Genomic DNA, 26,655 nt, shown 5'->3' on the forward strand with positions numbered 1-26,655 from the left:
ATCTGGAATGCCAAATAGAACAACGGATTTTATCGCGGTTACGTGTAGGACACACTAGAATTACACACCCTTATTGTGTATTGAATTCAGATCCTTTTATTCGTATTCACGTCATGCAGTTATGTCTCTGGCCTGTTTTCTCCGGAAAATCAAGTTCTGTTCCTCGAATGTATCTCTGTAACATTCAAATTAATTATTTATCAGCGTTTGAGTATTTTTCCCATAAACGCGTTTATTTCATAGGCGAAATACATAAGTTTTTCTTCGTCGTGGCATCCAAAATACATACAGGGTCCGCCATCTAACTTTTTTTTTGAACTAGCGGTTATTTCGACATTGATAACCTTAATGTCACTTCTGATTTGACAGAAACATAGTTTTATCCTTCCGCTGAACGAAAATGATTGTCCGATGCGATATCGCTTCGCCTACTGGGCTTGTGATCAGCTTTAAAAAGACGCCGATTTTTGCCAAAAAATCATCTTCTCGGATGAGACACATTTTCATCTCGTCGGGTATGTTAATAAGCAAAATTGTCGCATCTAGGGGACGGAAACCCCGCACGTTATCATGGAGAAGCCGATGCATTCTCACAGAGTGACGGTTTGGTGCGGATTGTGGTCTGGAGGCGTCATTGGGACATTCTTCTTAGAAAATGTGGCAGGAGACGCCGCCGCGGTCAATGGCGAGCGCTACCGCGCCATGATTAGCGATTGGTTCTTCCTGTTACTTGAAGAGGAAGACTTGGACATCATTTGGTTCAAACAAGACGGCGCTCCGTGCCACACAGCCAACGCTACGATCGATCTTCCGCGCATAGTCTTCGAAGATCGGATTATCAGTCGAAATTCGGATGTCGTTTGGCCGCCTCGGAGCTGTGATTTGACGCCGTTAGACTATAATCTTATGGGGCTGTCAAAGATAAGTATCATGTGGACAAGCTAGAGACAATTCAAACCATAAAGGACAACATTCGTGCAGCCATAGCTGAAATAGAGCTGCATACAATGCATGTATCATATTTCAAATGATTTTATTCAATATAAGATAGCTAGCTATTGGTTGAACTCATGGAAGAGAAAGGAGCAAGAATGTCGCGAATTGGGACATTGGCCAATCTACCTTGGGTACGCAAGGAATTTACTAGTTGAGATCTGACATCATGATACTCAACGCATTCCCAAACGACATGATCAATTTCGCGATAACCTTCGCTACCAGCACAATGATTAGTCTCGGAAAGTCCAATTCGAAGGAGATGTGCATCTAACGTGTAGTGATTGGACATGAGTCTGGACATCACATGAATGAAGTCCCTACTCACATCCAATCTCCTGAACCATGTCTTTGTCGATATTTTAGGAATAATTGAGTGCATTCACCGACCCAGATCGTCTTTATCCCAAGAAGTTTACAGCTGGCAAGTGTTTGGCGAGACGCGTTATAGAATTCGTTGAAAACAATCGGTCTCTCATAAATTTCACCCTCAATAGCATCACATTTGGCTAATATATCGGATCTTTCATTGCCTGGAATAGAGCAATGGGCCGGGACCCAAACTATTGTGATTTGATAATTATTATTCAATATGTCGTTCAGGCACTGTTTTATTTTGCCCAAGAAAAACGGTTCATTTTTGCCAGCAGCGTTTGAGCGAATGGCTTCAATTGCACTCAGACTATCTGTGAAGAGAAAATAATGGTTTAGAGAAGCTGTGACGATTACACTCAAACTATAATGAACTGCTGCTAACTCTGCTATATAAACAGATGCAGGTTCTTGAAGCCTAAATGAAGCCGGAACATTATGGTTGAATATACCAAACCCAGTAGCCTCTTCAATTCGTGATCCGTTCGTGTAAAATATTTTCTCATAGTCAATATGCCTGAACTTACTTGTAAATATTTTTGGGATTTCCATCGAGCGTAGGTGTTCCGGGATTCCAAGCACTTCGCGTTGCATGGATGTGTCAAAAAATAAAGTTGAGTTAGGGACATTTAGGAGGCTATCACGGATGAGAATATATCTTGAAGAGTCGATTGCCTGTGACATATGATTAGAATATACTGTCATGAATCTTGTTTGAGATTAGAGCTCAACTAGCCTTTCGAAGTTATTAATAACCATGGGATTCAGTACCTCACATCTTTGCAGTCGCGATGAAAGCTCCGAAAAACGATCTTTCAATGGAAGAACTCCCGCTAGAACTTCAAGACTCATTGTATGTGTCGAATGCATGTAGTCTAAGGCAATTCACAAACAACGATACTGAATTCGCTCAAGTTTGATAATATGAGAGTTTGCAGTGGAATGAAAGCAAACGCATTTATATTCCATCACTAAGAGATTTATTAGATCTTCCGGATGAGCACCCCACCAAGATCCTGTTATCGTTCGGAGAAAATTTACTCTTTTTTTGGCATTTTGTTATCAGATACCTAATGTGTCCTCCCCCCGTGCATTTGGAATCAAACTACACCCCGAGGTATTTGAAAGTCAAAACCTGTTGGATCATTCTTCCCATCATATGAAGCTGAACCTGCGCGGAATTTTGTTTGAGTGTTTGAAAAGAATAATTTCACTAGGGTTAAATTTTTTATTACCATTTAATTCTGTTATAAGCATACTTATAGCAGAAATAAATGGTAATAAAAGTTCTCAACCTAATGATTTAAATCCATTTTATGTAAACATAGTATTGAGATGAGCAATGATTTCTTACCTTCAGGATCTGGATAAATTTCAAAATTAGTTTCTTTTAAATTATCGTCCATTGAATCCAGTACATCTTTTTCTAATTCATGTTTAGAATATGAGTTCTACAATGAAAATGTTTATAAAAATATTGCACAAATAAAAAATATCATCTTACAATTATTTCATCGAAATTTTCGTATTTCAATGCTTGAACTAGTTGCAATAAATAAAGTAGTAAATCTTCGTCTGGAGCCTGATTAAGTCGAGATATGGCATACCGTCTAACAGTTTGATGATTGAATGAAGGGTTCAGCAGTTCGAGTGCATCATCGACATCCATCGGAGCCCATTTTGCCAAAAGTGTGAGTGCTTGACGCACTTCTGAACCGGTTTCCCAATTGATACATTTTAAAAATTTAGTCAATGCTTTTTTTTGAGTACTGAGATAAAACCTATATTTCCATATTAAATCTTGCTCTTCGCCACTTAGCGTTGATGTTGGTGAGTAACGATAAACAATAGAATGTAATAAATCACGTACACTACGGTAAAATAACACAAATGTTAGAGCTGAAATCAAACAACTAAATTTCCGCAATACCTTGCAGTTGGCTTGGCATCACGATCCGATAGACCAGATCTAGCTGACCGGGACAGCCGATGATGTTTACGTTCGACAAGATTCTCCTAAAAGTGATTCCAAATGTACATATTATAATATACAATAAAATATAATGAAAAGTTGATCGAGAAACGATACATACATGAGTAATGTAAATGTATATTGGTTAAACACCAATATAGATTTACATTACTCATGTCTGCCAGTGATTTAATTGCGAGTTCGGACTGTGAGTATTTAATTGCGAATTATCAGGCTTATCAGTCTTTCAAAACTTTTCAAAGATTCTATAGAAATATTGAGCTGTTATAAATTTTTTATTTTCCATAAATACGCTTATTTCTTAACAGATCGGCTGAAAAGTTCGTATCGTTTTCATGAGAGGGCGCCACTAGAATTAAATCCATACCATTTTCAGTTAGTACCAACCTTCAAAAGATACGTGTATAAATTTGACAGCTGTCTGATTATTGGTTTGTGAGATATTGCATTTTGAGTGAAGCTACTTTTTGTTGTTGTGAAAAAAAAATGGAAAAAAAGAAATTTCGTGTGTTGATGAAACACTACTTTTTGATGAAAAAAAGTGCCGCCGATACCAAAAAATGGCTTGATGAGTGTTATCCTGACTCTGCACCGGGCGAAGCAACAATTCGTAAGTGGTTTGCAAAATTTCGTACTGGTCATATGAGCACCGAAGATGATGAACGCAGTGGACGTCCAAAAGAGGCTGTTACCGATGAAAACGTGAAAAAAATCCACAAAATGATTTTCAATGACCGTAAAGTGAAGTTGATCGAGATAGCTGACACCCTAAAGATATCAAAGGAACGTGTTGGACATATTATTCACGAATATTTGGATATGAGAAAGCTTTGTGCAAAATGGGTGCCGCATGAGCTCACAATCGATCAAAAACAACAACGAATTGATGATTGAAAACCATGCTGAAATTGAACGAATTGGGCTTCGAATTTCTCCCTCATCCACCGTATTCTCCAGATTTGGCCCTCAGTGACTTTTTCCTGTTCTCAAACCTCAAGAGAATGCTCGCTGGTAAAAAATTTAGAAGCAATGAAGAGGTAATCGCTGAAACTGAGGCCTATTTTGAGGCAAAGGACAAATCGTACTACAAAAATGGTAACGAAAAGTTGGAAGATCGCTATAATTTCCATATTTCCATCTGTTCCTCGTTGGTTAATAATATTCTGTTATTTCCGTTCCTTCGGAAGTTTTCGTGGTATTGACCTTCTCTGCGGGGTCTTCCACGGTAATTGGTTTTACTCCGCATATTACCTTCATGCCGGAATTCTTGATTATTTGCATTAAAATTGTTATGGTTGAAATTATTATTAAAATTATTATGATTATAATTATTTCTATTATTATGAAATAATTGTTTTTGTGGATACCTATTGTATTGCACTGGATATCTGGGTGCATTATATTGTCTTGCCCCTCTATTAAAATTATTCACACGTTGTTGGTGCTGTTGAACAAAACGTGTGTGCATTATTTGGGAGTGGGTTATTTCATCTGTACCCAATTCTTGTGCTTTCTGGTTTGCTTCTCTTATGTTGCTGAAATTACCAGCTTTGAGAATTATTTTTAATTCGGTGTTGTTACACCCTTTTATTAGAGCGTTTACCCCTATCTTAGTGCTCATTGATTTTGCCACTGGTAGTGGGATATTTTGCTCGACATAGGTATTTTCGAGTTTTGTGCAGAGGGTTTCAATTTCATCGCAAAAACTATTTATTGAGTTTTTTTGCTTTAATGTGTTTATTTTTGCTATGATACTTTCGGGGGTGGTCGTGATTTTACACCTTTCCTCGACTAGTTGTATCAAATTATCGATTGTGTTGACTGTTTCAGGAATGCCTTGTCTGGCTTTTCCGGACAGTCTGGTTTTTAGAAATTTTATTGCCATGGCCATGTGGTCTGGCAGAACTAACTCATTCAGCAATCTAGCTGAGTCGATAAACGTGTATAAGTTCTCGGGAGAACCATCGTAGGGTTGTATAAGAGCCGTCGCCTGACGTAAGTCGAACGGGGTTGTTGTTTGGGTCATTGTGTCGTTTTTGGTTGCTTTAATACATGCGAGTTTAAATTTTATTATTTCGCAAATTTCGTCAGTCCACAGTCTCGTATTTTTTACTAAGTTGTGGAAAGTCTTGTCGTCGATAATTTCTTGTTCTTTTGTAAAAAATTTTTCAAGGTCTGTTTTTAATTCTTGGCATCTATTCAATTTTTCGTCGAGTAATTTTTCTGATAGTTTCGTGTTTATAGACTTTTTTACGTAAATGTGGAGTTTTTCTAGCTCCTTATAATTTTGCATTTCATTTTTGCTTGGATATACATAACATTTATATAAAAATTTATCGTATTTTAAGTGGACATTATATTATTTTTATCGTTAAAAAAATTTTTTTTTTTTTTTTTAAAGAAAAAATCATTCCTTTCGCAATTATAAGATATAGTGTGTAGTCTTCTAGACATGAATATACATGCATAACCACATTTGTGTTTTTCAGGAATCGCCTGTTTGCGTTTTTCCTCTACACGAATTTTAATTTCATTTAATTTCTCTTTGACCGTTAAAGGCCATTTGTCGTTATAAGAATTTTCCATTGTCGCCTAAAAATGTTTGTGTACGTAGTCTAAATTTAAACGTTGGTCAGTTGTACCTGACGTGCGGCCTTGACTGCTATCTTTTCCGTATATTGTTTGTGTAATTTTAGTAGGCCTTTCAGTAGCAGATAGCCTATTACTATCCCTACCAACGCGCAGAGTGCGATGCCTTCCGTTTCCCTCGACGGGGAGGCTATTGTGTTATTGATGGTTTCGTCTGACGAAAACCAACCCATAATCTCTATTCACAAATGTTGTTTTGTCTCAACTCGATATTTGCCTAGCTAGTTGTCCCTAATTCTTAATTTAAGCACAGTACCTTAGTTTTACTTCCATTTCGTCCTCACGTTGCAGGTACTCGTGTGTGAGCGTTGTCGTCGTCTCTTCGTGCTGTAGCGGATCCTTCCTTGGTGACACACGGTTTTGTTTTATTTCTGTTTGCACACAGAATTTCTCCGGTAGTTCATAGTTAGCGTCGCACGATGTTTTCTGGTTATTCACTGCTATCAAACGAGCACCAATTACCGAAAGTCGAACTAACTAACGATAATAACGATCGTCATTTGCATCTTTTCATCATTAAACACTCGTTTATCAGTTATTGAATTCTGTTTATTGTTAGCCACTAAAGCCAAATTGCACACTTCACCAAATCACCAATAATTGGAATTTGTTGCCATCACTGTGGGATGCCAGGAACACTTTTTACGGGCATGCAACTATTTCATAAGTCAATTTCTTTTATTCTGTTTATTGTTAGCCACTTAAGCCAAATCGCACACTTCACCAAATCGCCGATAATTGGAACTTGTTGCCATCACTGTGGAATGTCAGGAACACTTTTTACAGGCATGCAACTATTTCATAAGTCAATTTCTTTTATTCTGTTTATTGTTAGCCACTTAAGCCAAATCGCACACTTCACCAAATCGCCGATAATTGGAACTTGTTGCCATCACTGTGGAATGTCAGGAACACTTTTTACAGGCATGCAACTATTTCATAAGTCAATTTCTTTTATTCTGTTTATTGTTAGCCACTTAAGCCAAATCGCACACTTCACCAAATCACCGATAATTGGAACTTGTTGCCATCACTGTGGAATGTCAGGAACACTTTTTACAGGCTTGCAACTATTTCATAAGTTAATTTCTTTGAAGCAGTAGTAACTTCCTTTGAAAAAATATAGGCACTTTTGCACTGTTCCGAATTTTGAATCCTGATCATTGTTAGAGTTTATTTCTTCAAATTTTTTTTTTTGCCTTATCACTTGCACGTATAAAACAGTCAATAGTACTTTAACTGAAACCGAATTGTTTCACAAGTTCAATTCCCGAGAATCGTTAAGAAATTCTATCACTTGCACGTATAAAACAGTCAATAGTACTTTAACTGAAACCGAATTGTTTCACAAGTTCAATTCCCGAGAATCGTTAAGAAATTCTATCACTTGCACACCACGGAATCGCGGGTGGAAAAACACTCGGTCGCCATTTAGTAATAACACAAGTTCAGGTTTAAAACGTAATCTGTGTTCTTTATTTTAAAATTTACTTATTTATATCCTATCCTCTCCTAACTTAGCTAGTTGTAATTTACAGTATGGATTGCTAAAAATCCGGGGGGAGGAGTTAGAACGCGCAGCGTAAATCCGATTTAACCAATGACATGTCTCGGTCATTGTATTGTATTTGAGTAGGAGAGAGTGAGTAATGTTTCTAGACAAGTGTGTGAGTGTGATACAGAGAGGGGAGGTTGAGAGTAGTCAGGTTTAACTCTCGTGAGTGTCGGTTCGAGTCAGTGTGTTTTCCTGGGTTACCGTTATTCTAGGTCATGCCATATGGCACTGTTTGAGAGAGGTGTAGAGGTGTGGAAAGTGGAGAAGCGGGGAAATGACATAACTGAATTGTTTTTAGTTGATATTTGATGCTTAAGTTTCCGTGTTTATACTTGTCGTATGAATGCGATATTTTTCGTTGGGCTGAAGTAAGTGCTGACAATTTAATTGTCTTATGTAGGTGAAGTTTATATTTCAAGTGGGTTTCTGGGCTTCATGACTTGGTGTCGAGTGGAAATTTGTCGAGTACGTGTTTTATGGAAATTTGTCAAGTGCGTGTGGTCTGAAGTGTGGGAAAGATTTACTTTTGAATATTTTACTGGGTCTGGGATGTGTGAAAGATTTAATGTTACATGGTCTGAAATGTGTGAAAGGTTTAATGTTACATGCTCATATTACACGCTGTATCGCCTCTGATGGCAATAATAAAAAAAATAAAAACGAATTTTGGCAAAAAATGTGTGTTTCTATTAACTGATACGAACTTTTCAGCCGAACTGTTAAGGCAGTTTACATATGTTCTTTTTCACTGTGGCATAACTTTAACATAGAATTCTTATCCAAATATAATTCTAATATAGACAAAACGAATTAAATTTAATAAAACATGTTTCAAATTGCGATTATGCATTTTGTGATTTACTACAAAATCTACTCAAGAATATTATTTGAACCAAACGATTAACTGCTATAAATTATAAAATAAGCTGTTATTTTTATACAATTTGTTGATAATTTTATAAATTACCTCGAGTTTGTTTGTATCAGTACATATTTTCTATTCAAATTTAGCTATTGGTTGAACCAATGGACACAGTTGGAGTCAGAACTAAGTCTTAAAAGGGTAAATTATTAAATGGAAACTACACTTGTCTATATGAAATATTAAAGAAGTTTCATGTATGGAAGATCACGACAAGAAAGAATGTCTTGAACTCTGACGTTGGATAGTCTACTTTGGGTACGCAAAGAATTTATTCCTTGAGATCTGACATCACGATACTCCACGCATGTCCAAAAGATTTGATCAATATTCCGATAATCTTCGCCACAAGCATAATGATTAGTCTCGGAAAGTCCAATTCGAAGGAGATGTGCGTCTAACGTGTAGTGATTGGATGATTTAGTGCATACACCTACCCAGATCATCTCTGTCCCAAGAAGCTTGCCAACCCTCGAGAGTATCAGATTTGGCTCAAATATCGGCTCTTTCATTGCCTGGAATGACGCAATGAGCCGGGACCCAGACTATAGTGATTTGATAATTATTATTCAATATGTCATTCATGTACTGTTTTAAATTTCCCCAATGGTTCATGTTTGCCAGCAGCGTTTGAGCGAATAGCTTAAATTGCACTTAGGCTATCTGTGAAGGTAATAATGGTTTGTAGATAACGTGACGATTACACTCAAGCTATAATCAACTGCTGTAAACTCTGCTATATTAACAGTAGCAGGTTCTTGAAGTCTAAATGAGGCCGAAACAATTTTTTTTTCAAATAAAATTTTAATTTGCTCATTTGCTTTGGCTTAACGTGGCCGATTGTCTTGTTGTTATAGGAGAAGAAGGGATGCCGCATTACGGGGCGGCATTCTCTTTAAAAGTTAGTCAAGGAATTTAAGGAGGGTGGGAAATATAAATATATCATTCGTTTGTGATATAAATCTTTTAGATATACTTTGAATTTCCTGGATCTTCACGTTCTTCAGATTATAACGAGAGAGATTATCCTTGGCTGGGATGCTGTGTTGGTGTGCTCTGACGTTAGTGTGGCGGTTTTGGGTAGTTTCCAGCAACTCAATCAGTTCTAGGCAGGTCACGGACTGGTACGAAGCGTGGTATACCTCGGGCCCGAAGGAACAATGTGAGGGGACCCAAGCCAAGGTAATCTGGGATGATTTTGTAGATAAAGCACTCAATTGTTCCCGTATTTTCCCCAGAAAATACGGTGAGTGCTTTCCAGGCTTCACTGAACGGAGAGCCTCAATGGAGCTAAGGCTGTCCGATACAATGAAGTAGTGATCTGTGGGCAGAGTGTCAATGAATGGGTATACTGATTTGCAGCTAGTTCTGCGACGTAAACTGAAGCTGGATCACTGAGTTGGCCGAAACATTATTTTTGAGCATACCAAGCCCTGCCGCCTCTTCAATTCGTTTTCCGTCCTATACTTTCAAGAATCTTGTTTGAGATTGAATCTCGACTAGCCTTTCCAAGAAATTAATAACCACGGGATTCAGTACCTCACATCGTATCTGCAGTCGTGATGAAACCTTCCAAAAGCGATCTTTTAATCGTTTTACTGTTTTTGAGTTAGTTGTTCTTAACAAATTAATTGCCAAAATAACTAATAAATTAGTTAAAATTCAAACTTTATTTGACTAAAAACACTTTTGGTTTTAGAGAATGGTATTAGTTGACAAATATTCTGGACACAAACTACCAAATTTTCAATCCAACACGAAATTTTCATTAAAAACTAATATTGTAGTTGAAATCATAAAAATTGACGCTATCTAACTGCTCAAAGCACAAAGAAAGTAAAAATGAAATTGGTTTTATTAACAAGTTGATTAGTCAAAAACTCATAAAAAGGGTCAAAGCAACACAATTCATTAAAAAGCTAAATAGGATAGTCTAGTTGAAACCGCTTGCAAATGATATTGATGTTTTTTTACATGTGTTATGATATATACATATTTAAATTTTCTAAACCGATATCTAAAACGCCGTAAACTCTTAGTGGAGTGTTTTTAGTGCAGAATTTGTGCACAATTGATATGAATGTAAAGAACAATATTATTCACGTGGAACAGTAAAGTGAGTTTCGTGTGCTGCACGCTAATTGTATATGTCCATTTTAATGAGAAACGCCATCGCGAGTGGTTCAATCTATTTTCTTCGTGCGTGCACTCATTAAGAGCTGTACTATTAAACTCTTGGAAGAACTAGTTGAAGAGTGATTTTGACGATTTTAGATCGTTTTTTGGATTACGTTGATTGATAGCAGAAATATTAGAGAAATTTTGCGTTTTTACCTATTTTTATATATATAAAAAATAGGTATAGAATTCGCTCAAACTTTCGAAAATTTTTCCGAAGCCCGGAGGGCCGAATGACATATACCAATCGATTCAGCTCGACGAACTGAGCAAATGTCTGTGTGTGTGTGTCCGTATGTGTGTTGTCAACTAAGAGGTCGAGATCTCAGAGATGGCTGGACCGATTTTCATCAAACTAGTCGCAAATGAAAGGTCTCCCCGTCACCCAAAACGCTATTGAATGGTTTTGAGATCGGATGTTTACTTTTTGAGTTATACAAAGTTTTATGTCAAAATTTTCAGTTTTTTGACAGTATCTGTCACAATTGACCTTGAAAACAGAATATGTTTTCAGACTTAGATTCCGCACGGTAATACCTATCCAACAAGCCATAGATTGTTAAAATCCGTCCATTTTTAACGGAGATATCGAAATTTTTCTGTAAGCGACTTTTCCCCCTATTCCAGCAGTAGGAGTTTTGAGCGCTGTATGACAAAGAAATGCTTGGGAGCAACGGAAAACACGATTTTTTATACTGTTACATACAATTGTTTCTAAGAACCAAAAGGATTGTGTACAGCATTCTTTTTCATGACATTTAGCCTCGGACCGATTTTGGCACGGCTCGTTTTTGGCAACATAATCGTTCGAATATGACATATATAAACCAGATGATGGCAGAATTTTTTTTAATTATTTTGTTTTAAACTACTTACAGCAATAAATGCTGGAACAACATAACATCCATATACCATTCGAATCAGTTCGTCGAGATCAGCAAATGCGTGTGTGACAAATAACTTCAATTAATTTTCTCGGAAATTTCTTTTCTACAAATTCAGATTCATACGAAAAGTCGTATGCTCCCAAACAAAGTTCCTGCATTATGTTTGGTTCCGACCTCTGGTTTCGGAACTACAGGATGATATGTGAAACGAAATCAAAATTGTGTAACTCATTTTTCTTGAAGATGGCTGAACCGATCTAAGATGCAAATGAAATCTAAGAATCATCTAAGATTCAAATGAAAAGTTTCAAAGTTCTATAAAACATCTTGCTTTTCAGTCAGATCCAACTTCCGGTTTCGGGGATTGTATAAAAATGTCTATTCCACATAATTTAATCAGGTTTATCGGGTTAGCAGATTTGGATAGTCGATAAAAAAATTAACTTTTTTCAGTTTTAGTGGTATTCAGTTGTCGATCAGAAGGCACCTAAAAATTTAATTCGTGCTATGATCTCTCAAAGATGTCTTAACTGATTTTCAAATATTTTGAAACAAATGTAAAGTGTACAGCTACTCAGGTGAATTTATCTGACTTCGGCCATACCGCTTTTAGAATTCCGGTTCCAGTATAAAATCGTTTCTCAAAGCTCAATCGTTTTCTCAAAAAAAGCCTAATCAAATTTCAGAAACAAAAATTTTAATTAAAACAAACTTATATACAAAAATTAATTATTTTATCCAATTATGACTTCCGGTTCTCGAATTACATGATGATGAATTTTTAAAATTCAAACCGATATAGAAGATGACAATCCCGAAAAGCTTCAAAGTTGAACTCAAAACTGTTGTAATTTATTCGTCATATGGCCATACGAATCAGCATAACCCAGCTGGTTCCTGAATACCGGCTCTGGAAGTACCTTAAATTACCGTAAACTCTAGAGTGGAACTTACATATCATGACATGTTTAATCGATTATCACACTTCTAGATTCAAATTCGATCCGATTTGCAGTTTCGACATTACAGAGTAATGAGTGATTAAAATCTCAAATTGTCGCTTAAAACGAGGGTCATTAAAATAATGTCATGAAAACTTAAACACCGAAGAATATTCATGCAAAAAACACATGCGGATTGATAAAAATAGGTATCATCTCACTGCTAGGTGGATTAAACACGTTTTTACCGAAATAATGGATTTGGAAGGAGGAGGCGGATCGCTGCCTCCAGATAAAGAAAACGATGGCGGCAAAAAAGACGAACACAAAATGGCGGATGATCAACCACGTGAATAGTATAAATATGTAGCAAGAGATATTGCACCATACCGTGATTACATCGAGTTAATCGATAAAACGAACCGTATGAACAAGATCTCTGTTGGATCGATGCTGCGAAAAATCAAGAGTTTTCGGAACCATATTACAGATCTCAAGTATTTGGGGAAAAATAAGATCATCGTGTTACTAAACTACTGGATTACGGCGAATATGCTAGTTAAGGAACCTAAGATAGTAGAAAAAGGCTATAAGGCGTACATTCCGCGACACCTTATTTGCATAACAGGTGTAATAGGAGGAATACCGACCGACATCACAATGGAGGATATCGCCCAGGATTATGAGTGTGTTTACCCAGTGGTAAACCTTTTTAGGCTGAACAGGTGGGATCGGGAGAAAGGAGTTAAAATTCCCTCAAGCCGAGTGAGTGTCACTTTTGGTGCTGGCAACTTGCCAGAAAAAAGGAAGGTGTTCGGAACATCAATTAAAATTCGACCGTACGCGCGCAGATTCTTATTCTGCAACAATTTCCATCGTTTTGGACACAAGGATTTTTCTTGCAACGCTAAGAAGCGGTGTGCGAAATGTTCCCGCGTTCGCGAAGAGAACGAAGATGAGTGTAACAATGAGGTAAAATGTTTCCATTGCCGAAACTCGGATCACCGCAAAACTGATCTAAAGTGCCCATCACGGCAGCGAGAGATATTTATAAACACTATGATGTCAAAACTGAATCTGACTTACATTGAAGCCAAAGAGCTTATAACCCCAATCCCAACACAAAATCATTACGATATTTTGGCAAACATCACGGATTTTCTGAGACTCCCAACCAGCTTTGCACGCATGACAGCTGGAAACCACAATGTGATAAATAATCAATAAACTCGATAACAGGAACGAATTCCAATCAAAAAGCCAGCCCCATGTAAAGATTTAGTAGCAAAGAAAATGAAATTTTCTGACCAACAAAACAACTGATCAAAGATCGAAATTCACCAAACGAATCAAAGGGAACAGGATTGAACAATCCTCTCACTACAAGCGAGAAGAAACGTTGGGACAACATCACCAAAAAAAACCAATGAAAACGCTTAAGAAACGGTGAAGCGCAACGTACGGGGTGAGCTCGCAAACTTCTACACAGCTTTGCTTCAATGCCCCGGGGTCACAAAAGAATTGCAGTATAGAATAATGGAAAGTTCCAAAAAATTTTTGAATCTTGATAGCATTATTGTTTAACAAGTCTTTACTTCACGATATCTAAAAAATCGAATATAAACTATTTTTTTCTCTTTAATTGTATTCTTATTAAGTATGAGTCATTTCAGGTTTGTACAGTGTAACATACAGAGTTTTTCTAAACATATAGATGAATTACAACGAGTATTAACTGTGGGTGACTATTCAGCAGCTCTCTTATCTGAGACTTAGTCACACGAGCCACAAGAAAAAAACAAATTACTATAATATATCTCGGTACCATAGAATTAAGCAATCCAGAACAGATGGCTATGGCGGTAGCGCTATATACCATAAGCAAGAAATAGGTTACGTCAATGTGAAAATGCCCCCGCTTTCAAACGCGACACAAGCTATGGCAATTAATGTAAAAATATTAGATTTAGTAATAGTCGCCTCATACATTGCACCCACAATCTCTAAAATTGAATTGAAATCTGATCTCTTAAAAATTTTCATCTCAATCAAACCCTATTCCAACATATTGATAGAAGGAGACTTCAACTTCCACCATTATGCGTGGGGAAATGAATTTATAGACGCAATAGTTTATAGGCTCAATAGTAATGAACCTTATAAACGATAGTAACATAATCCTTTTGAACGATAAATCTAAGACCTTTATTCCAATTCAGCTGAACAAAAGATCAACAGCAATTAACCTGACACTGTGTACACCAAACTTACTTACGCTCTTCGAATGGAAAACTCTTGAATATGGCATAGGAAGCCATAATCTCATTATAGAACTTAAGCTCTTCCAGCACAGAGTCGATGATAAGAAATACATATTGAATAAAAAAATTAGAAATAAAGTTAGGAAATTGAATTTTGATAACATTAAAAATAGAGTTTAAAGATCTGACATATACGAGAAAAATAAAATTCCAAATAGATACACTCCAAAGCATTGGTGGTCAGAAAATTTATCGCATGCATGGGAAGAAAAAACAAAAGCCCGATCATTTTTCAATAAAAATTCAACAATTTATAATTTAATCCGATATTCAAGAAAAAAAAGTGACGCTCATCTTCAAAATTAGTTAAACCTATGCAATCAACTCAAAATATCCATTAACACAACACATTAAGAATATAACCGCAAAATTGAAAACGAAATAAAAACTTGTCCTAAGAACTTTTTTAACTACACAAAAACTAAACTAAAAAGCAACAATTTTCCATCTCAAATGCACCTCGACGAACATGTAGGGCAAAATAGTACAGAAATCTGCAATCAATTTTCAAATTTTTTTCAAGAAGTATATACATCTTATTCAGAAACTGACCGTTACCGTGAATACTTTTCTTTCATACCTGCATTTTCCAACTCCATCTCTGTAAACTATCTATCAGAACATGACTTTTCGACAGCACTGAAAAACTTAGACGCCTCAAAAGGGCCTGGACCTGAAGGTATACTAAGAATATTCTTAAAAAATCTTGATGAAGAACTTACACAACCACTACAACTACTTTTTAACTTATCACTTAATAAATGTACTTTTCCTAAAGCACGGAAATCTTCCTTTCTTGTATCAATAATAAAATCTGGTGCCAAATCTAACATTCGGAACTACCGTGGAATCGTTATTATGTCATGCATTCCAAAATTATTTGAAAAAATTGTAAACGAAAAACTATTTCATCAACTTAAAAATGTAATAACAAACAAACAACATGGCTTTAATTATTTTTACGTTTCGTCTTTGACTCATTAGTGCAGAGCAGTTCAAATTGAACTGCTTAGTGCTAAAATCGGCAGTTCAATTTGAACCGCTAAGCAGACGTAAAGCTTCTGCTACTTACAGAACACTTTTTGTTTTGCAACGGAGTGCAATGTTTTTTCTGACGTGCCGAACGAAAACGTGTTTTCGACTATTTCTGGCCGATGCAGGTATGGTCATTTAGGGGTTAGCCAAATTTTGTGCTAGGGCACATAACCGTTTTTAATTATTTTTACGTTTCGTCTTTGACTCATCAGTGCAGAGCAGTTCAAATTGAACTGCTTAGTGCTAAACTCGGAAGTTCAATTTGAACCGCTAAGCAGACGTAAAGTTTCTGCTACTTACAGAACACTTTTTGTTTTGCAACGGAGTGCAATGTCTTTTCTGACGTGCCGAACGAAAACGTGTTTTCGACTATTTCTGGCCGATGCAGGTATGGTCATTTAGGGGTTAGCCAAATTTTGTGCTAGGGCACATAACCGTTTTTAATTATTTTTACGTTTCGTCTTTGACTCATCAGTGCAGAGCAGTTCAAATTGAACTGCTTAGTGCTAAACTCGGAAGTTCAATTTGAACCGCTAAGCAGACGTAAAGTTTCTGCTACTTACAGAACACTTTTTGTTTTGCAACGGAGTGCAATGTCTTTTCTGACGTGCCGAACGAAAACGTGTTTTCGACTATTTCTGGCCGATGCAGGTATGGTCATTTAGGGGTTAGCCAAATTTTGTGCTAAGGCACATAACCGTTTTTAATTATTTTTACGTTTCGTCTTTGACTCATCAGTGCAGAGCAGTTCAGCAGTTTAGCACTAAGCAGTTCAATTTGAACTGCTCTGCACTGATGAGTCAAAGACGAAACGTAAAAATAATTAAAAACGGTTATGTGCCTTAGCACAAAATTTGGCTAACCCCTAAATGACCATACCTGCATCGGCCAGAAATAGTCGAAAACACGTTTTCGTTCGGCACGTCAGAAAAGACATTGCACTCCGTTGCAAAACAAAAAGTGTTCTGTAAGTAGCAGAAACTTTACGTCTGCTTAGCGGTTCAAATTGAACTGCCAAGTTTAGCACTAAGCAGTTCAATTTGAACTGCTCTGCACTGATGAGTCAAAGACGAAACGTAAAAATAATTAAAAACGGTTATGTGCCTTAGCACAAAATTTGGCTAACCCCTAAATGACCATACCTGCATCGGCCAGAAATAGTCGAAAACACGTTTTCGTTCGGCACGTCAGAAAAGACATTGCACTCCGTTGCAAAACAAAAAGTGTTCTGTAAGTAGCAGAAACTTTACGTCTGCTTAGCGGTTCAAATTGAACTGCCGAGTTTAGCACTAAGCAGTTCAATTTGAACTGCTCTGCACTGATGAGTCAAAGACGAAACGTAAAAATAATTAAAAACGGTTATTTGCCCTAGCACAAAATTTGGCTAACCCCTAAATGACCATACCTGCATCGGCCAGAAATAGTCGAAAACACGTTTTCGTTCGGCACGTCAGAAAAGACATTGCACTCCGTTGCAAAACAAAAAGTGTTCTGTAAGTAGCAGAAACTTTACGTCTGCTTAGCGGTTCAAATTGAACTGCCGAGTTTAGCACTAAGCAGTTCAATTTGAACTGCTCTGCACTGATGAGTCAAAGACGAAACGTAAAAATAATTAAAAACGGTTATTTGCCCTAGCACAAAATTTGGCTAACCCCTAAATGACCATACCTGCATCGGCCAGAAATAGTCGAAAACACGTTTTCGTTCGGCACGTCAGAAAAGACATTGCACTCCGTTGCAAAACAAAAAGTGTTCTGTAAGTAGCAGAAACTTTACGTCTGCTTAGCGGTTCAAATTGAACTTCCGAGTTTAGCACTAAGCAGTTCAATTTGAACTGCTCTGCACTGATGAGTCAAAGACGAAACGTAAAAATAATTAAAAACGGTTATGTGCCCTAGCACAAAATTTGGCTAACCCCTAAATGACCATACCTGCATCGGCCAGAAATAGTCGAAAACACGTTTTCGTTCGGCACGTCAGAAAAGACATTGCACTCCGTTGCAAAACAAAAAGTGTTCTGTAAGTAGCAGAAACTTTACGTCTGCTTAGCGGTTCAAATTGAACTGCCGAGTTTAGCACTAAGCAGTTCAATTTGAACTGCTCTGCACTGATGAGTCAAAGACGAAACGTAAAAATAATTAAAAACGGTTATGTGCCCTAGCACTAAATTTGGCTAACCCCTAAATGAACATGGCTTTATTAAAGGCCGCTCAACCACAACAAATCTCTTAGAATTTATGACATTCACTATGAATGCAATGGACGCTGGCAACTACGTAGAAACTCTTTACACTGACTTTAGCAAAGCTTTCGACCGTATTGACATACCATTACTTCTACACAAACTACAAAAATATGGCATAAAACATACTCTTCTGGAATGGCTCAAATCATACTTAACGAATCGTGTATGCTTCCAAAACATACTGTGTAAACCAATTAATGTAACTTCTAGCGTACCTCAGGGTTCTCACTTAGGGCCTCTCCTTTTCATTTTACATATAAACGACATTTTCTTCATACTCAAAAATCTGAAAATGCTTATATATGCAGACGACATGAAACTCTTCATGAAAATTAAAAATATCAACGACGCTGTAATATTCCAGAACGAAATCAATCTATTCCACATTTGGTGCTGCAAAAGCCTACTCCAACTCAATTTGATGTGTTGAGGCAAAGCGAATGTTGTTGATCTCAAAGTTCGAAGGCAAGCATAAACTTTACCACACTGAGTTGCAACAGCTCTGCCCCAATGAAGGTTTGCTTGAAAAATGAGCCCAAGGTTGTTAGCATAGTCCGTGACCTCAATAATATTTTGGTCGATAACTACTTCAGATAATGAGGTGTCTCGACGATGTACTCCGAAAGGCACAAGCTTAGTTTTAGAAAAGTTAATGCAAAACGAGTTATCTTTAGCCCATCGCACCACTGCATGCATATCTTCCATTAACAACGCCAAAAGCTCCGCATGCGTCATACCAGGTTTTGAACATCATCAGCAAACATCTGGACACCGCAGTTTTTCAAAACGTCAGGAAGATCGTTATGTACATTGAAGAAGAAAGAATGGGTCCAAGTACAGATCCTTGCGGGACACCAGAAACAACCGGCACCCTTTCTGATGTAGACGTGGCAACACACAAACTGCGTTCTCCCGGATAAATATGATTTTATCAATGCAACTGCCTGTTGATCGAAACCAAAGAGATAACGAAGTTTGCCGCATAAACGTAGATGTGAAATTGTATCGAAGGCCTTAGAGAAATCCAACAGCAGAAGCAATACTCGACTTTTTTTTATCAATATCATCATAGACTTTGAGCAGAGCAGTTTTCACACTTTGACCTTGACGAAATCCAGCCTGCTTATCAGAGAGCAGACGATTACGATTTAAATGAGAAACAATTCGCGATTTCAGTAGTTTCTCAAAAGCTTTAGAAAGTCTCTATACAATACTTATTGGTCTCAAGTTGTCGATCGTGTTTAAATGCTTTTTCTTGTTTACTGGTACTACTTTAGCCGATTTCCAGGCATTTGGAAAAGATGAGGACAGAATAATTCTATTAAAGATGGACGATATGTGAAAAATGATGAGAGGAGTAATTATTTTCAGAAATTTCCATGATAGTTGGTCAGACCCAACAGCATTCGATTTAATATCAAAAACGGCATTTCTAACATCATACTACTGAACTTCTCGGAACAACGAGAAGACATTTAGACATTCGTTGGGTCGTAAATCACTCGAAGTTGTAGCATCGCTAAAATGCGTAAAGTGAGATGCAAAAGTGTTGTTTACTAAGTCAGGATCAAAGTTACATGTGATCTCACACTTCTGTCTTCCGAGGCCCAATGATTTAAGTTGCTTCCATATAACATTAGTGGAGTTTCTGAAATCAAAGTGCGTATTGCAGTAGTCCAATTTGGCTTGTCTTATGAGGCCAGTGACACGATTTCGCAGTACCTTGTAGATCATCCATAATCTGTCTTTCTGATCATCCGCAGCAAATATCCAATCTCTATATGCTATGTCTCTTTCCATTATTTTTGCATGGATTTCAGTAGTAAACCACTTATTATGTTGTTTACGTTGTTTAACAAATCTTTAAGGAATAACGGAATCATGGACATCATTAATTTGTCTAGTGAAGAACTCGACCATATGATCCGTTTCACTCATAGCATAGAACTGTGCCCAAGGAATCTGTTCTATGGCGATGCGCAAGGACTCTGCATCAAAGTTGACGAACATCCAGTAATATTTAGTTATCGGAAAAATACATTTACAGTCAACTCTACAGCCAACGGTATACACTTTAGTTGCTTGTTGCTACCGCATCTATTCACAACGTATAACCTTTGGCATGGTTGCCAGTAATGATGGGGTGAAGGAACGTGGCGAGGGGCTCAACCCAAACCTCGGCACTCGACCCCCGGATCCGAGCCATGTAAGCGAACCCGGTGAGAATCCATGGGTGAAAGTCGCCAAGAAGAAAAGGGTCAAAAAAGATGCTGGGCCCATTCCCGGGAGGAGGACTAGGGACAAAGGCGAGGCTTTGTTGGTTAAGGCCGACAAAGAAAAGTACGCCGATGTGCTCTAGGCCATGCGGAGTGAGGCAAAGCTAGCCGAGCTTGGCAAAGATTCTGGAAAGACACTTCCAGAACCGAGTATTGCTCTACGAGACCGACGATGGCACACGTAACACTCCAATCACGGCGGGAGTACCACAGGGATCTATCTTGGTCCCGATCCTGTGGAATATAATGTACGATAGAGTACTGAGTTTGAGGCTCCTTCCGGGTGTCAAGATAGTCGGGTTCGCGGACGACGTCACACTAACAGTCTACGGCGAATCCATCGAAGAGGTCGAACTGAGTGCATCACACTCAATCTGCTTGGTAGAGGACTGGCTGCGTAGCAGGAAACTGCAATTCGCACACCACAAAACAGAGGTGATGGTGGTAAACAACCGCAAATCGGAACAGGAGGCGTTGGTACATGCCGGAGATTGCGTGATCCCCTCCACGAGATCACTGAAGCATCACTGACTGATGTGTTTTCGCGTGATCAGTGCATACCGCACTGTATCGAGGGATGCGGCCTGCGTGATTGCATGTATGATGCCTATCGGTCTGATAGTGAAGGAAGACGCGGAGTGCTACAGCATGCGAGTAGACAGGAACGCCCGTAGGGCCTCCAAAGCCGCTTCTCTAGGCAGAAGGCAACAAGAGTGGGACAGCTCAATCAAGGGTAGGTGGACACATCGGCTCATACCTAGGGTCTCGACTTGATTAGATAGACCTCACGGAGAAGTAAACTTCGGCCTGACGCAATTTCTCACAGGCCACGGGTGCTTCAGATGGTACCTTCACAGGTTCGGCCAAGCGCAGGGTGGCAAGTGAATTTCCGATTTCGATTTCCCGGTTTTTTCCCGGTTTTCCCGGTGAGCGAGATAAAAAAATTCCCGGTTTTTAGAACAGGCAGTATTTTTTAGAATATTTCTAAATAAATCCCATATCCAAAAGAACATCGAGAGTTGAAAAAAAAGTATTTTTTCGAGTAGTATCTCGATTTAGAAATATGAAATATTCATTATGCCAAGTGCACATAACAATGGCAAGAAGTCTTTCTCATATAGATAAGTTATGCAATTACTGTGAAAACCGATTTTGGAACCAAGGCCCGCAGGGCTGAGTGTCGAATACCATTCGAATCGGTTCGTATGATAAAAGTGATAAATCTTGCATTTCACGAAGGAATACAGCATTAACATTCGTGCAATTTTGTTGAAAAATTAACCAATTTTATTCAGACTCCATTCTCTTTCTAATAATGATCTTAAGTGCAGCTTTTACCTCAAATTATTGTTTGTGTTTTCTAGATTGCCAGAAATACCATCAGGCATTTGAAAGCCAAATAATTAGGAATTAAATTTGAAGTCTTATAATTAAAATTGAAGTTGTGATTTTCCGAACGATTCAGTATTTGTTAAAACTACTACTAAATGAGTCTTCCAGGCTATCTGGAAAATCAGTTGTTCTTAAGACTCTTAGAATTCAAACTAGGAGTGTATTCTAGAGATGGACAAAACCGTTCTTTACAACGCAACTAACTTGTATACATCGTTAAAGAATTAGATTACATTCATTTCTATATAAAGAACTATCATTCTTGAATAAAGAACCCTAAGTCACTCACTATTCGAGGAGAAATAACTCGTTGAACTGTTCGTGAGCGGATTACCCATCTCTAGTGTATTCCAATACTATATCAGCCTAGCATAGTCTAAAAAAAGTATACCTAAGGTTAAAAACGAACAAGAAACAATTCTACTCCCGATTCCATCTAACAACATATAAGATATTCTTTCAAAATTGAATTTTGGTGAAACAGAACTAAATCCTTCCAAAATTCTTAAAATGAACTCTTGTCGCTCTGGAAAAACAATGCCTCTAGGTACTGAGATGATCTAAATTCTTGTGATCCTACTATGAAATCCATAGGTAATGATGTTTAATATAAGTTAAACATTAAACATTCACTGAACAAATCAGACCATCTTCTAAACCTTTCTAAGGTTTATCGCAAACTCTCAGAAACCAATTTCAGCTCTCAAAGAAGGAAATCAAATACTCGTTGCAAACGGTGGACAAGGTCAAAGTCGACAGCTTTTTATATTTTGTGAATCCTATTGAAATCAATACCAAGATTACAACACAAGTATTGTCTCAAGATGACATTATTAAGACAAATTATGATGAAATTCGGAAAATCATAAACCCACTCAAAAACACGAAGGGTCCTAAGAATTTTCTTTTGCAATCATATTATGCAAATTTGTTCTGAAATTTAATAGAAATCCAGCAAAAGCATCCGATTGATGTGCTGTTGTTGATAACAACTAAGAAAGCTTTGATGCTTTCTGATCCATTAAAAATTGCTGCTAAACCCTTACAAAAATTGTTGAACGAAACATGAGATGTTGGCCCCATCTCCAATGGATTGTGTACCATAAAGCCTGTGTGGGACAATACGATGTTTCAAAAGTTTTACTGAACTCAAACATATGATGGAGTATTGCCTCCAACTTTTCATTTGTTTGATCAAGAAAATCATGATACTGAAAATCTTTACTAAGATTAGGTGTAATAATAATAATTTTTTTCCCGGATTTGCACTAAAATTCCCGATTTTTCCCGGTGAAACGAAATTCCCGACTTTTTCCCGGTTTTCCCGATTTTCCCGGTCACTTGCCACCCTGCAAGCGACATCCCCTGTATGTCCTGGCTGCCCAGACGAGATCGAGACGGCAGAACACGTCTTGTTCGCATGTTCCCGTTTCGCGGCTCAAAGGAGTGAGCTACTGGAGGCATGCGACATTGACACCACACCGGAGAACCTGATCCAGAGAATGTGCCACTGCGGCATCCCAAATTGCGGGCATATAGCAGCGAAAATGGAGTGCGCAACAACAACAGGCAGCCGCGTGCAACCGTAGTAGGCTCAAGAGGGATCAGCGAAAAAACGTCGGTCCGGGAGAACCTCCTTCGCCGGGGAGCTCTTCGTCGGAGTAGTCTAGATCCATCTTCGGGTACTAGACGAGTAGTACGTAAAACTGTTAGGATCGTCGGGGCGCCAGTGAACCGGAAGCTATCCTCCAACCAGAATCACTGTATCGACCCAGGGAGGGCGTTGACGGGTATCGGAAGCGTCGGTTTCGGGAGGACCTCCTTCATCGGGGAACTCTCCGTCGGTGTAGTCTAGATCCTTCGTCGGGGACTAGACGAGTAAATCGTGGCGTAATACCGCTAGGATCGTCAGGGCGCCAGTGAACCGGAAGCTATCCTCCAACCGGAATCACTGGATCGACCCAGGCATCCTCTCGGTCGAGCGTTCACAGGAATAGAAAGCGTCGGTTTCGGGAGGGCCTCCTTCGTCGGAGAACTCTCTGTCGGTGTAGGCTAGATCCTTCGGCGGGGGCTAGTCGAGTAGCCGCCACAACACCGATTCGAGTCGTCGAGGCGCCAGTCGATTCTTCTTCGCCGGGGAACTCCCCGTCGGAGTAGTCTAGATCTTTTGTCGATGTCGACTAGATGAGTAGATTGTCGCGTGGTACCGCTAGGATCGACTGAGCGCCAGTGAACCGGAAGTCACGCTCCAACCGGAATCATTGGATCGACTTAGGCATCCTATCGGTCGGGTCGTAGACGCGTACTGTAAGCGCCGGTTCGGGAGGACTTCCCTCGTCGGGGAACCCTCCGTCGGTGTAGACTAGATCTTTTGGCGGAGACTAGTCGAGTAGTTCCGCGACGTAGCATCAGTTTTGGGTCGTCGAGGCGCCATTGAACTGGAAGTTACCCTCCAGCCGGCATCACTGGACCGACCTCGTCATCCAACTGGTCGATCCCTCGAGAGCAGGACGCTGATCCCCGTTCTGCATATATCTGGGGAGGGTGCTGTGAGCAAAAAAATGGCCTTCCACCCCGAAGTAATACCTAGCGGTGGTGCCGGGGAGGTAGGGTTGGAGATCCAAAGTATTTTAGTGGGTAGTTCCAATCAACAGTTGGGTAGTCCTGTGGAGAGTCCCACACTCCGTGCGTAAATGCATTTCAACTTATAGAAAAAAACAGTGCATATGTCAGACCTATTTTGGAATATTGCAGCCTAGTATGGAATCCATATAATATTATTCACGAAGTACGCATCGAATCTATTCAAAACAATTTCTTTTATATGCACTTCGTTAATTAAACTGGACAGCATTTCCTTTACCACCATATGAAGCACGCTGCATGTTAATCAATATTCAACAACTTAAAGAACGCCGCGTGCTTGCAATGCTTTATTTTATCAGCGACATTATTTCTCAACGCATTCAATCACCTTCTTTATTATCGCAATTAAATTTTTATACACCTAGCCGTCAATTACGAACCAGTAAATTATTTTTAGAAAGAAACACTAGAATAATCAATATTGCGAACATCTTGACCTTGGTATGTCGAAAAATGAAAGGAAATTCCAGCTTAGTCGTAGAAAATAATGCGTAGTATCTAAGTAAACATTGTACACCATTTCTATGTAGTCTACATTTGCTTGACGAAATATCAGGAATCAGAACAAATTGGCTCAAATGGCACGTTCCCCTTGATATTTGGAGATTTGTGCCCTGCCATCAATTTGTTTAAAGCATCATTTTCCCGATATATAAGAGGGAAGGATTGAAGGGAAATGGTAAGGTTTGGACTAGGAGGATGGGGAAAATTGACGAAATAAAAACACAATAAAGCAGAAGTAAATTCTCAATCCCTAAGGGATGCTGAACAATCTGCTGGGGATCACATTTAGTGGAAGCAGAAGTAAATTCTGAACCTCTACGAGGTCCCGAATAGTCTACTGTAAAACCTATGTAGGTTTGTTACTATCTGCGTTCTTTCTGATGAAGCGCAGTTAATAAAACCTCCAACCCCCGAGAGATTTTTCAGATTTACAAAAATGGCACCATTCTGCACTCCCGGAAGAATGCAGAACGATTCGCCGTATGTACGAGCAGAAGTAAATTCGGTACCCCATAAAGTATGCCAAACAATCTGCTAAGCCCTATTTAAGGTGAGTACATAAGGGATCCATTCACTCCAGGAAGAACGATGAACCCTTCTGACTATAGCTCCTTATCACTTATCATTGGATGAGAAACGAGAGAATATCCTTTTGCTGGCATGTTTCGATGAAACCCAAGAACGAATCTTGTGCTTCATCCAACTAGTTGAAAGTGATAAAGCTGGTTCCGGACCAACGAAATCATTCGTTGCACCAACTCTAGCCAAGCCCATTCATTTCCAGTAATACCAGAATGGCCAGGTACCCATAAGAAGAAAACAGCATTTGAAATGCTGAGGTCTTCAATTTGAGTTCGACATGTGATCACTAGAATCGACCGTGAATCATTCGAACTGAGTGCTTTCAAATTCTCTGCTGAAGTGCCGATTGTATTTCACACACAATCGCGTAGATTTCTACTTGGAACACAGTACAGTATCTACAAAGGGAAAGAGACTGCTCTAGCTCCATTTCACGATAGTAGACACCAGCACCAACACGACCATTCAACAGAGAATCGTCCGTATAACAAACTATGTGTTCATCAAGTTGTTTCAAATAACCAGTCAACCATTCCTCACGAAGAGGATAGCTCACATTGAATGTTTTGAAAGGAAAACTGCATGTGAGAGTTAGGTCACTAGGAGCGAGTGAATAATCATCCCATGTAACCATTTGATACCACAAGCGAGTGTGGCTAGTAGCTTGATCTAAAGGGTTACTGTTCCAAAGCCCTGAAACCTTAAGAAGGTATGCACAAGATAATGATTCTTGTTTTAGGAACACGTGTAGTGGTTTAATGCACAGTAGCGCCTCTAGAGCAGCAGTAGGAGTTGTCGTGAATGCTACTGTCATCGCCATTAGGACCATCCTTCGGAGATGATTTAGCTTTGACTGAATTGTCGCAACTTCTTCTTTCTGCCACCATACAAGACATCCGTATGCCAAAATTGGTCTAACGATAGTTGTGTAGATCCAATGAATGTACCTGGGTTTGAGTCCCCATGATTTTCCAAAAGCTCATCTACATTGGCCGAAAGCCATGCGAGCTGTTTTCATCCTGATGTCAACATGAGCAGACCAATTCAGTGTTGAATCAAGAAAAACTTCGACGAATGTAGCTTAATCAACCACAGTAATCTTTGAATCGAAGAACTGTAACGGACGAGCTCCTGTGTTTATCCTACGACGAGTGGAAAGCA

The 26,655-nt window shown here is 38.7% G+C and overlaps 1 protein-coding gene across 3 annotated transcripts in view; it reads right to left on the reverse strand.

The window, feature by feature from the left end:
• The window catches only part of LOC131436716 (phosphatidylinositol 3-kinase catalytic subunit type 3), a 508,878-nt gene that overhangs the window by 208,519 nt on the left and 273,704 nt on the right, over positions 1–26,655 (reverse strand). For all 3 annotated transcript variants that reach the window (XM_058605589.1, XM_058605588.1, XM_058605587.1), the window contains 3 exons: positions 3,299–3,384; positions 2,873–3,239; positions 2,723–2,819 (listed from right to left, as the gene is read on the reverse strand). In XM_058605589.1, coding sequence (XP_058461572.1) covers positions 2,723–2,819; positions 2,873–3,239; positions 3,299–3,384 — 550 coding nt within the window. The remainder of the gene's footprint in view (positions 1–2,722; positions 2,820–2,872; positions 3,240–3,298; positions 3,385–26,655) is intronic.

This window comes from Malaya genurostris, chromosome 3 (genome assembly GCF_030247185.1).
Source record: "Malaya genurostris strain Urasoe2022 chromosome 3, Malgen_1.1, whole genome shotgun sequence".
Lineage (NCBI taxonomy): Eukaryota > Metazoa > Arthropoda > Insecta > Diptera > Culicidae > Malaya > Malaya genurostris.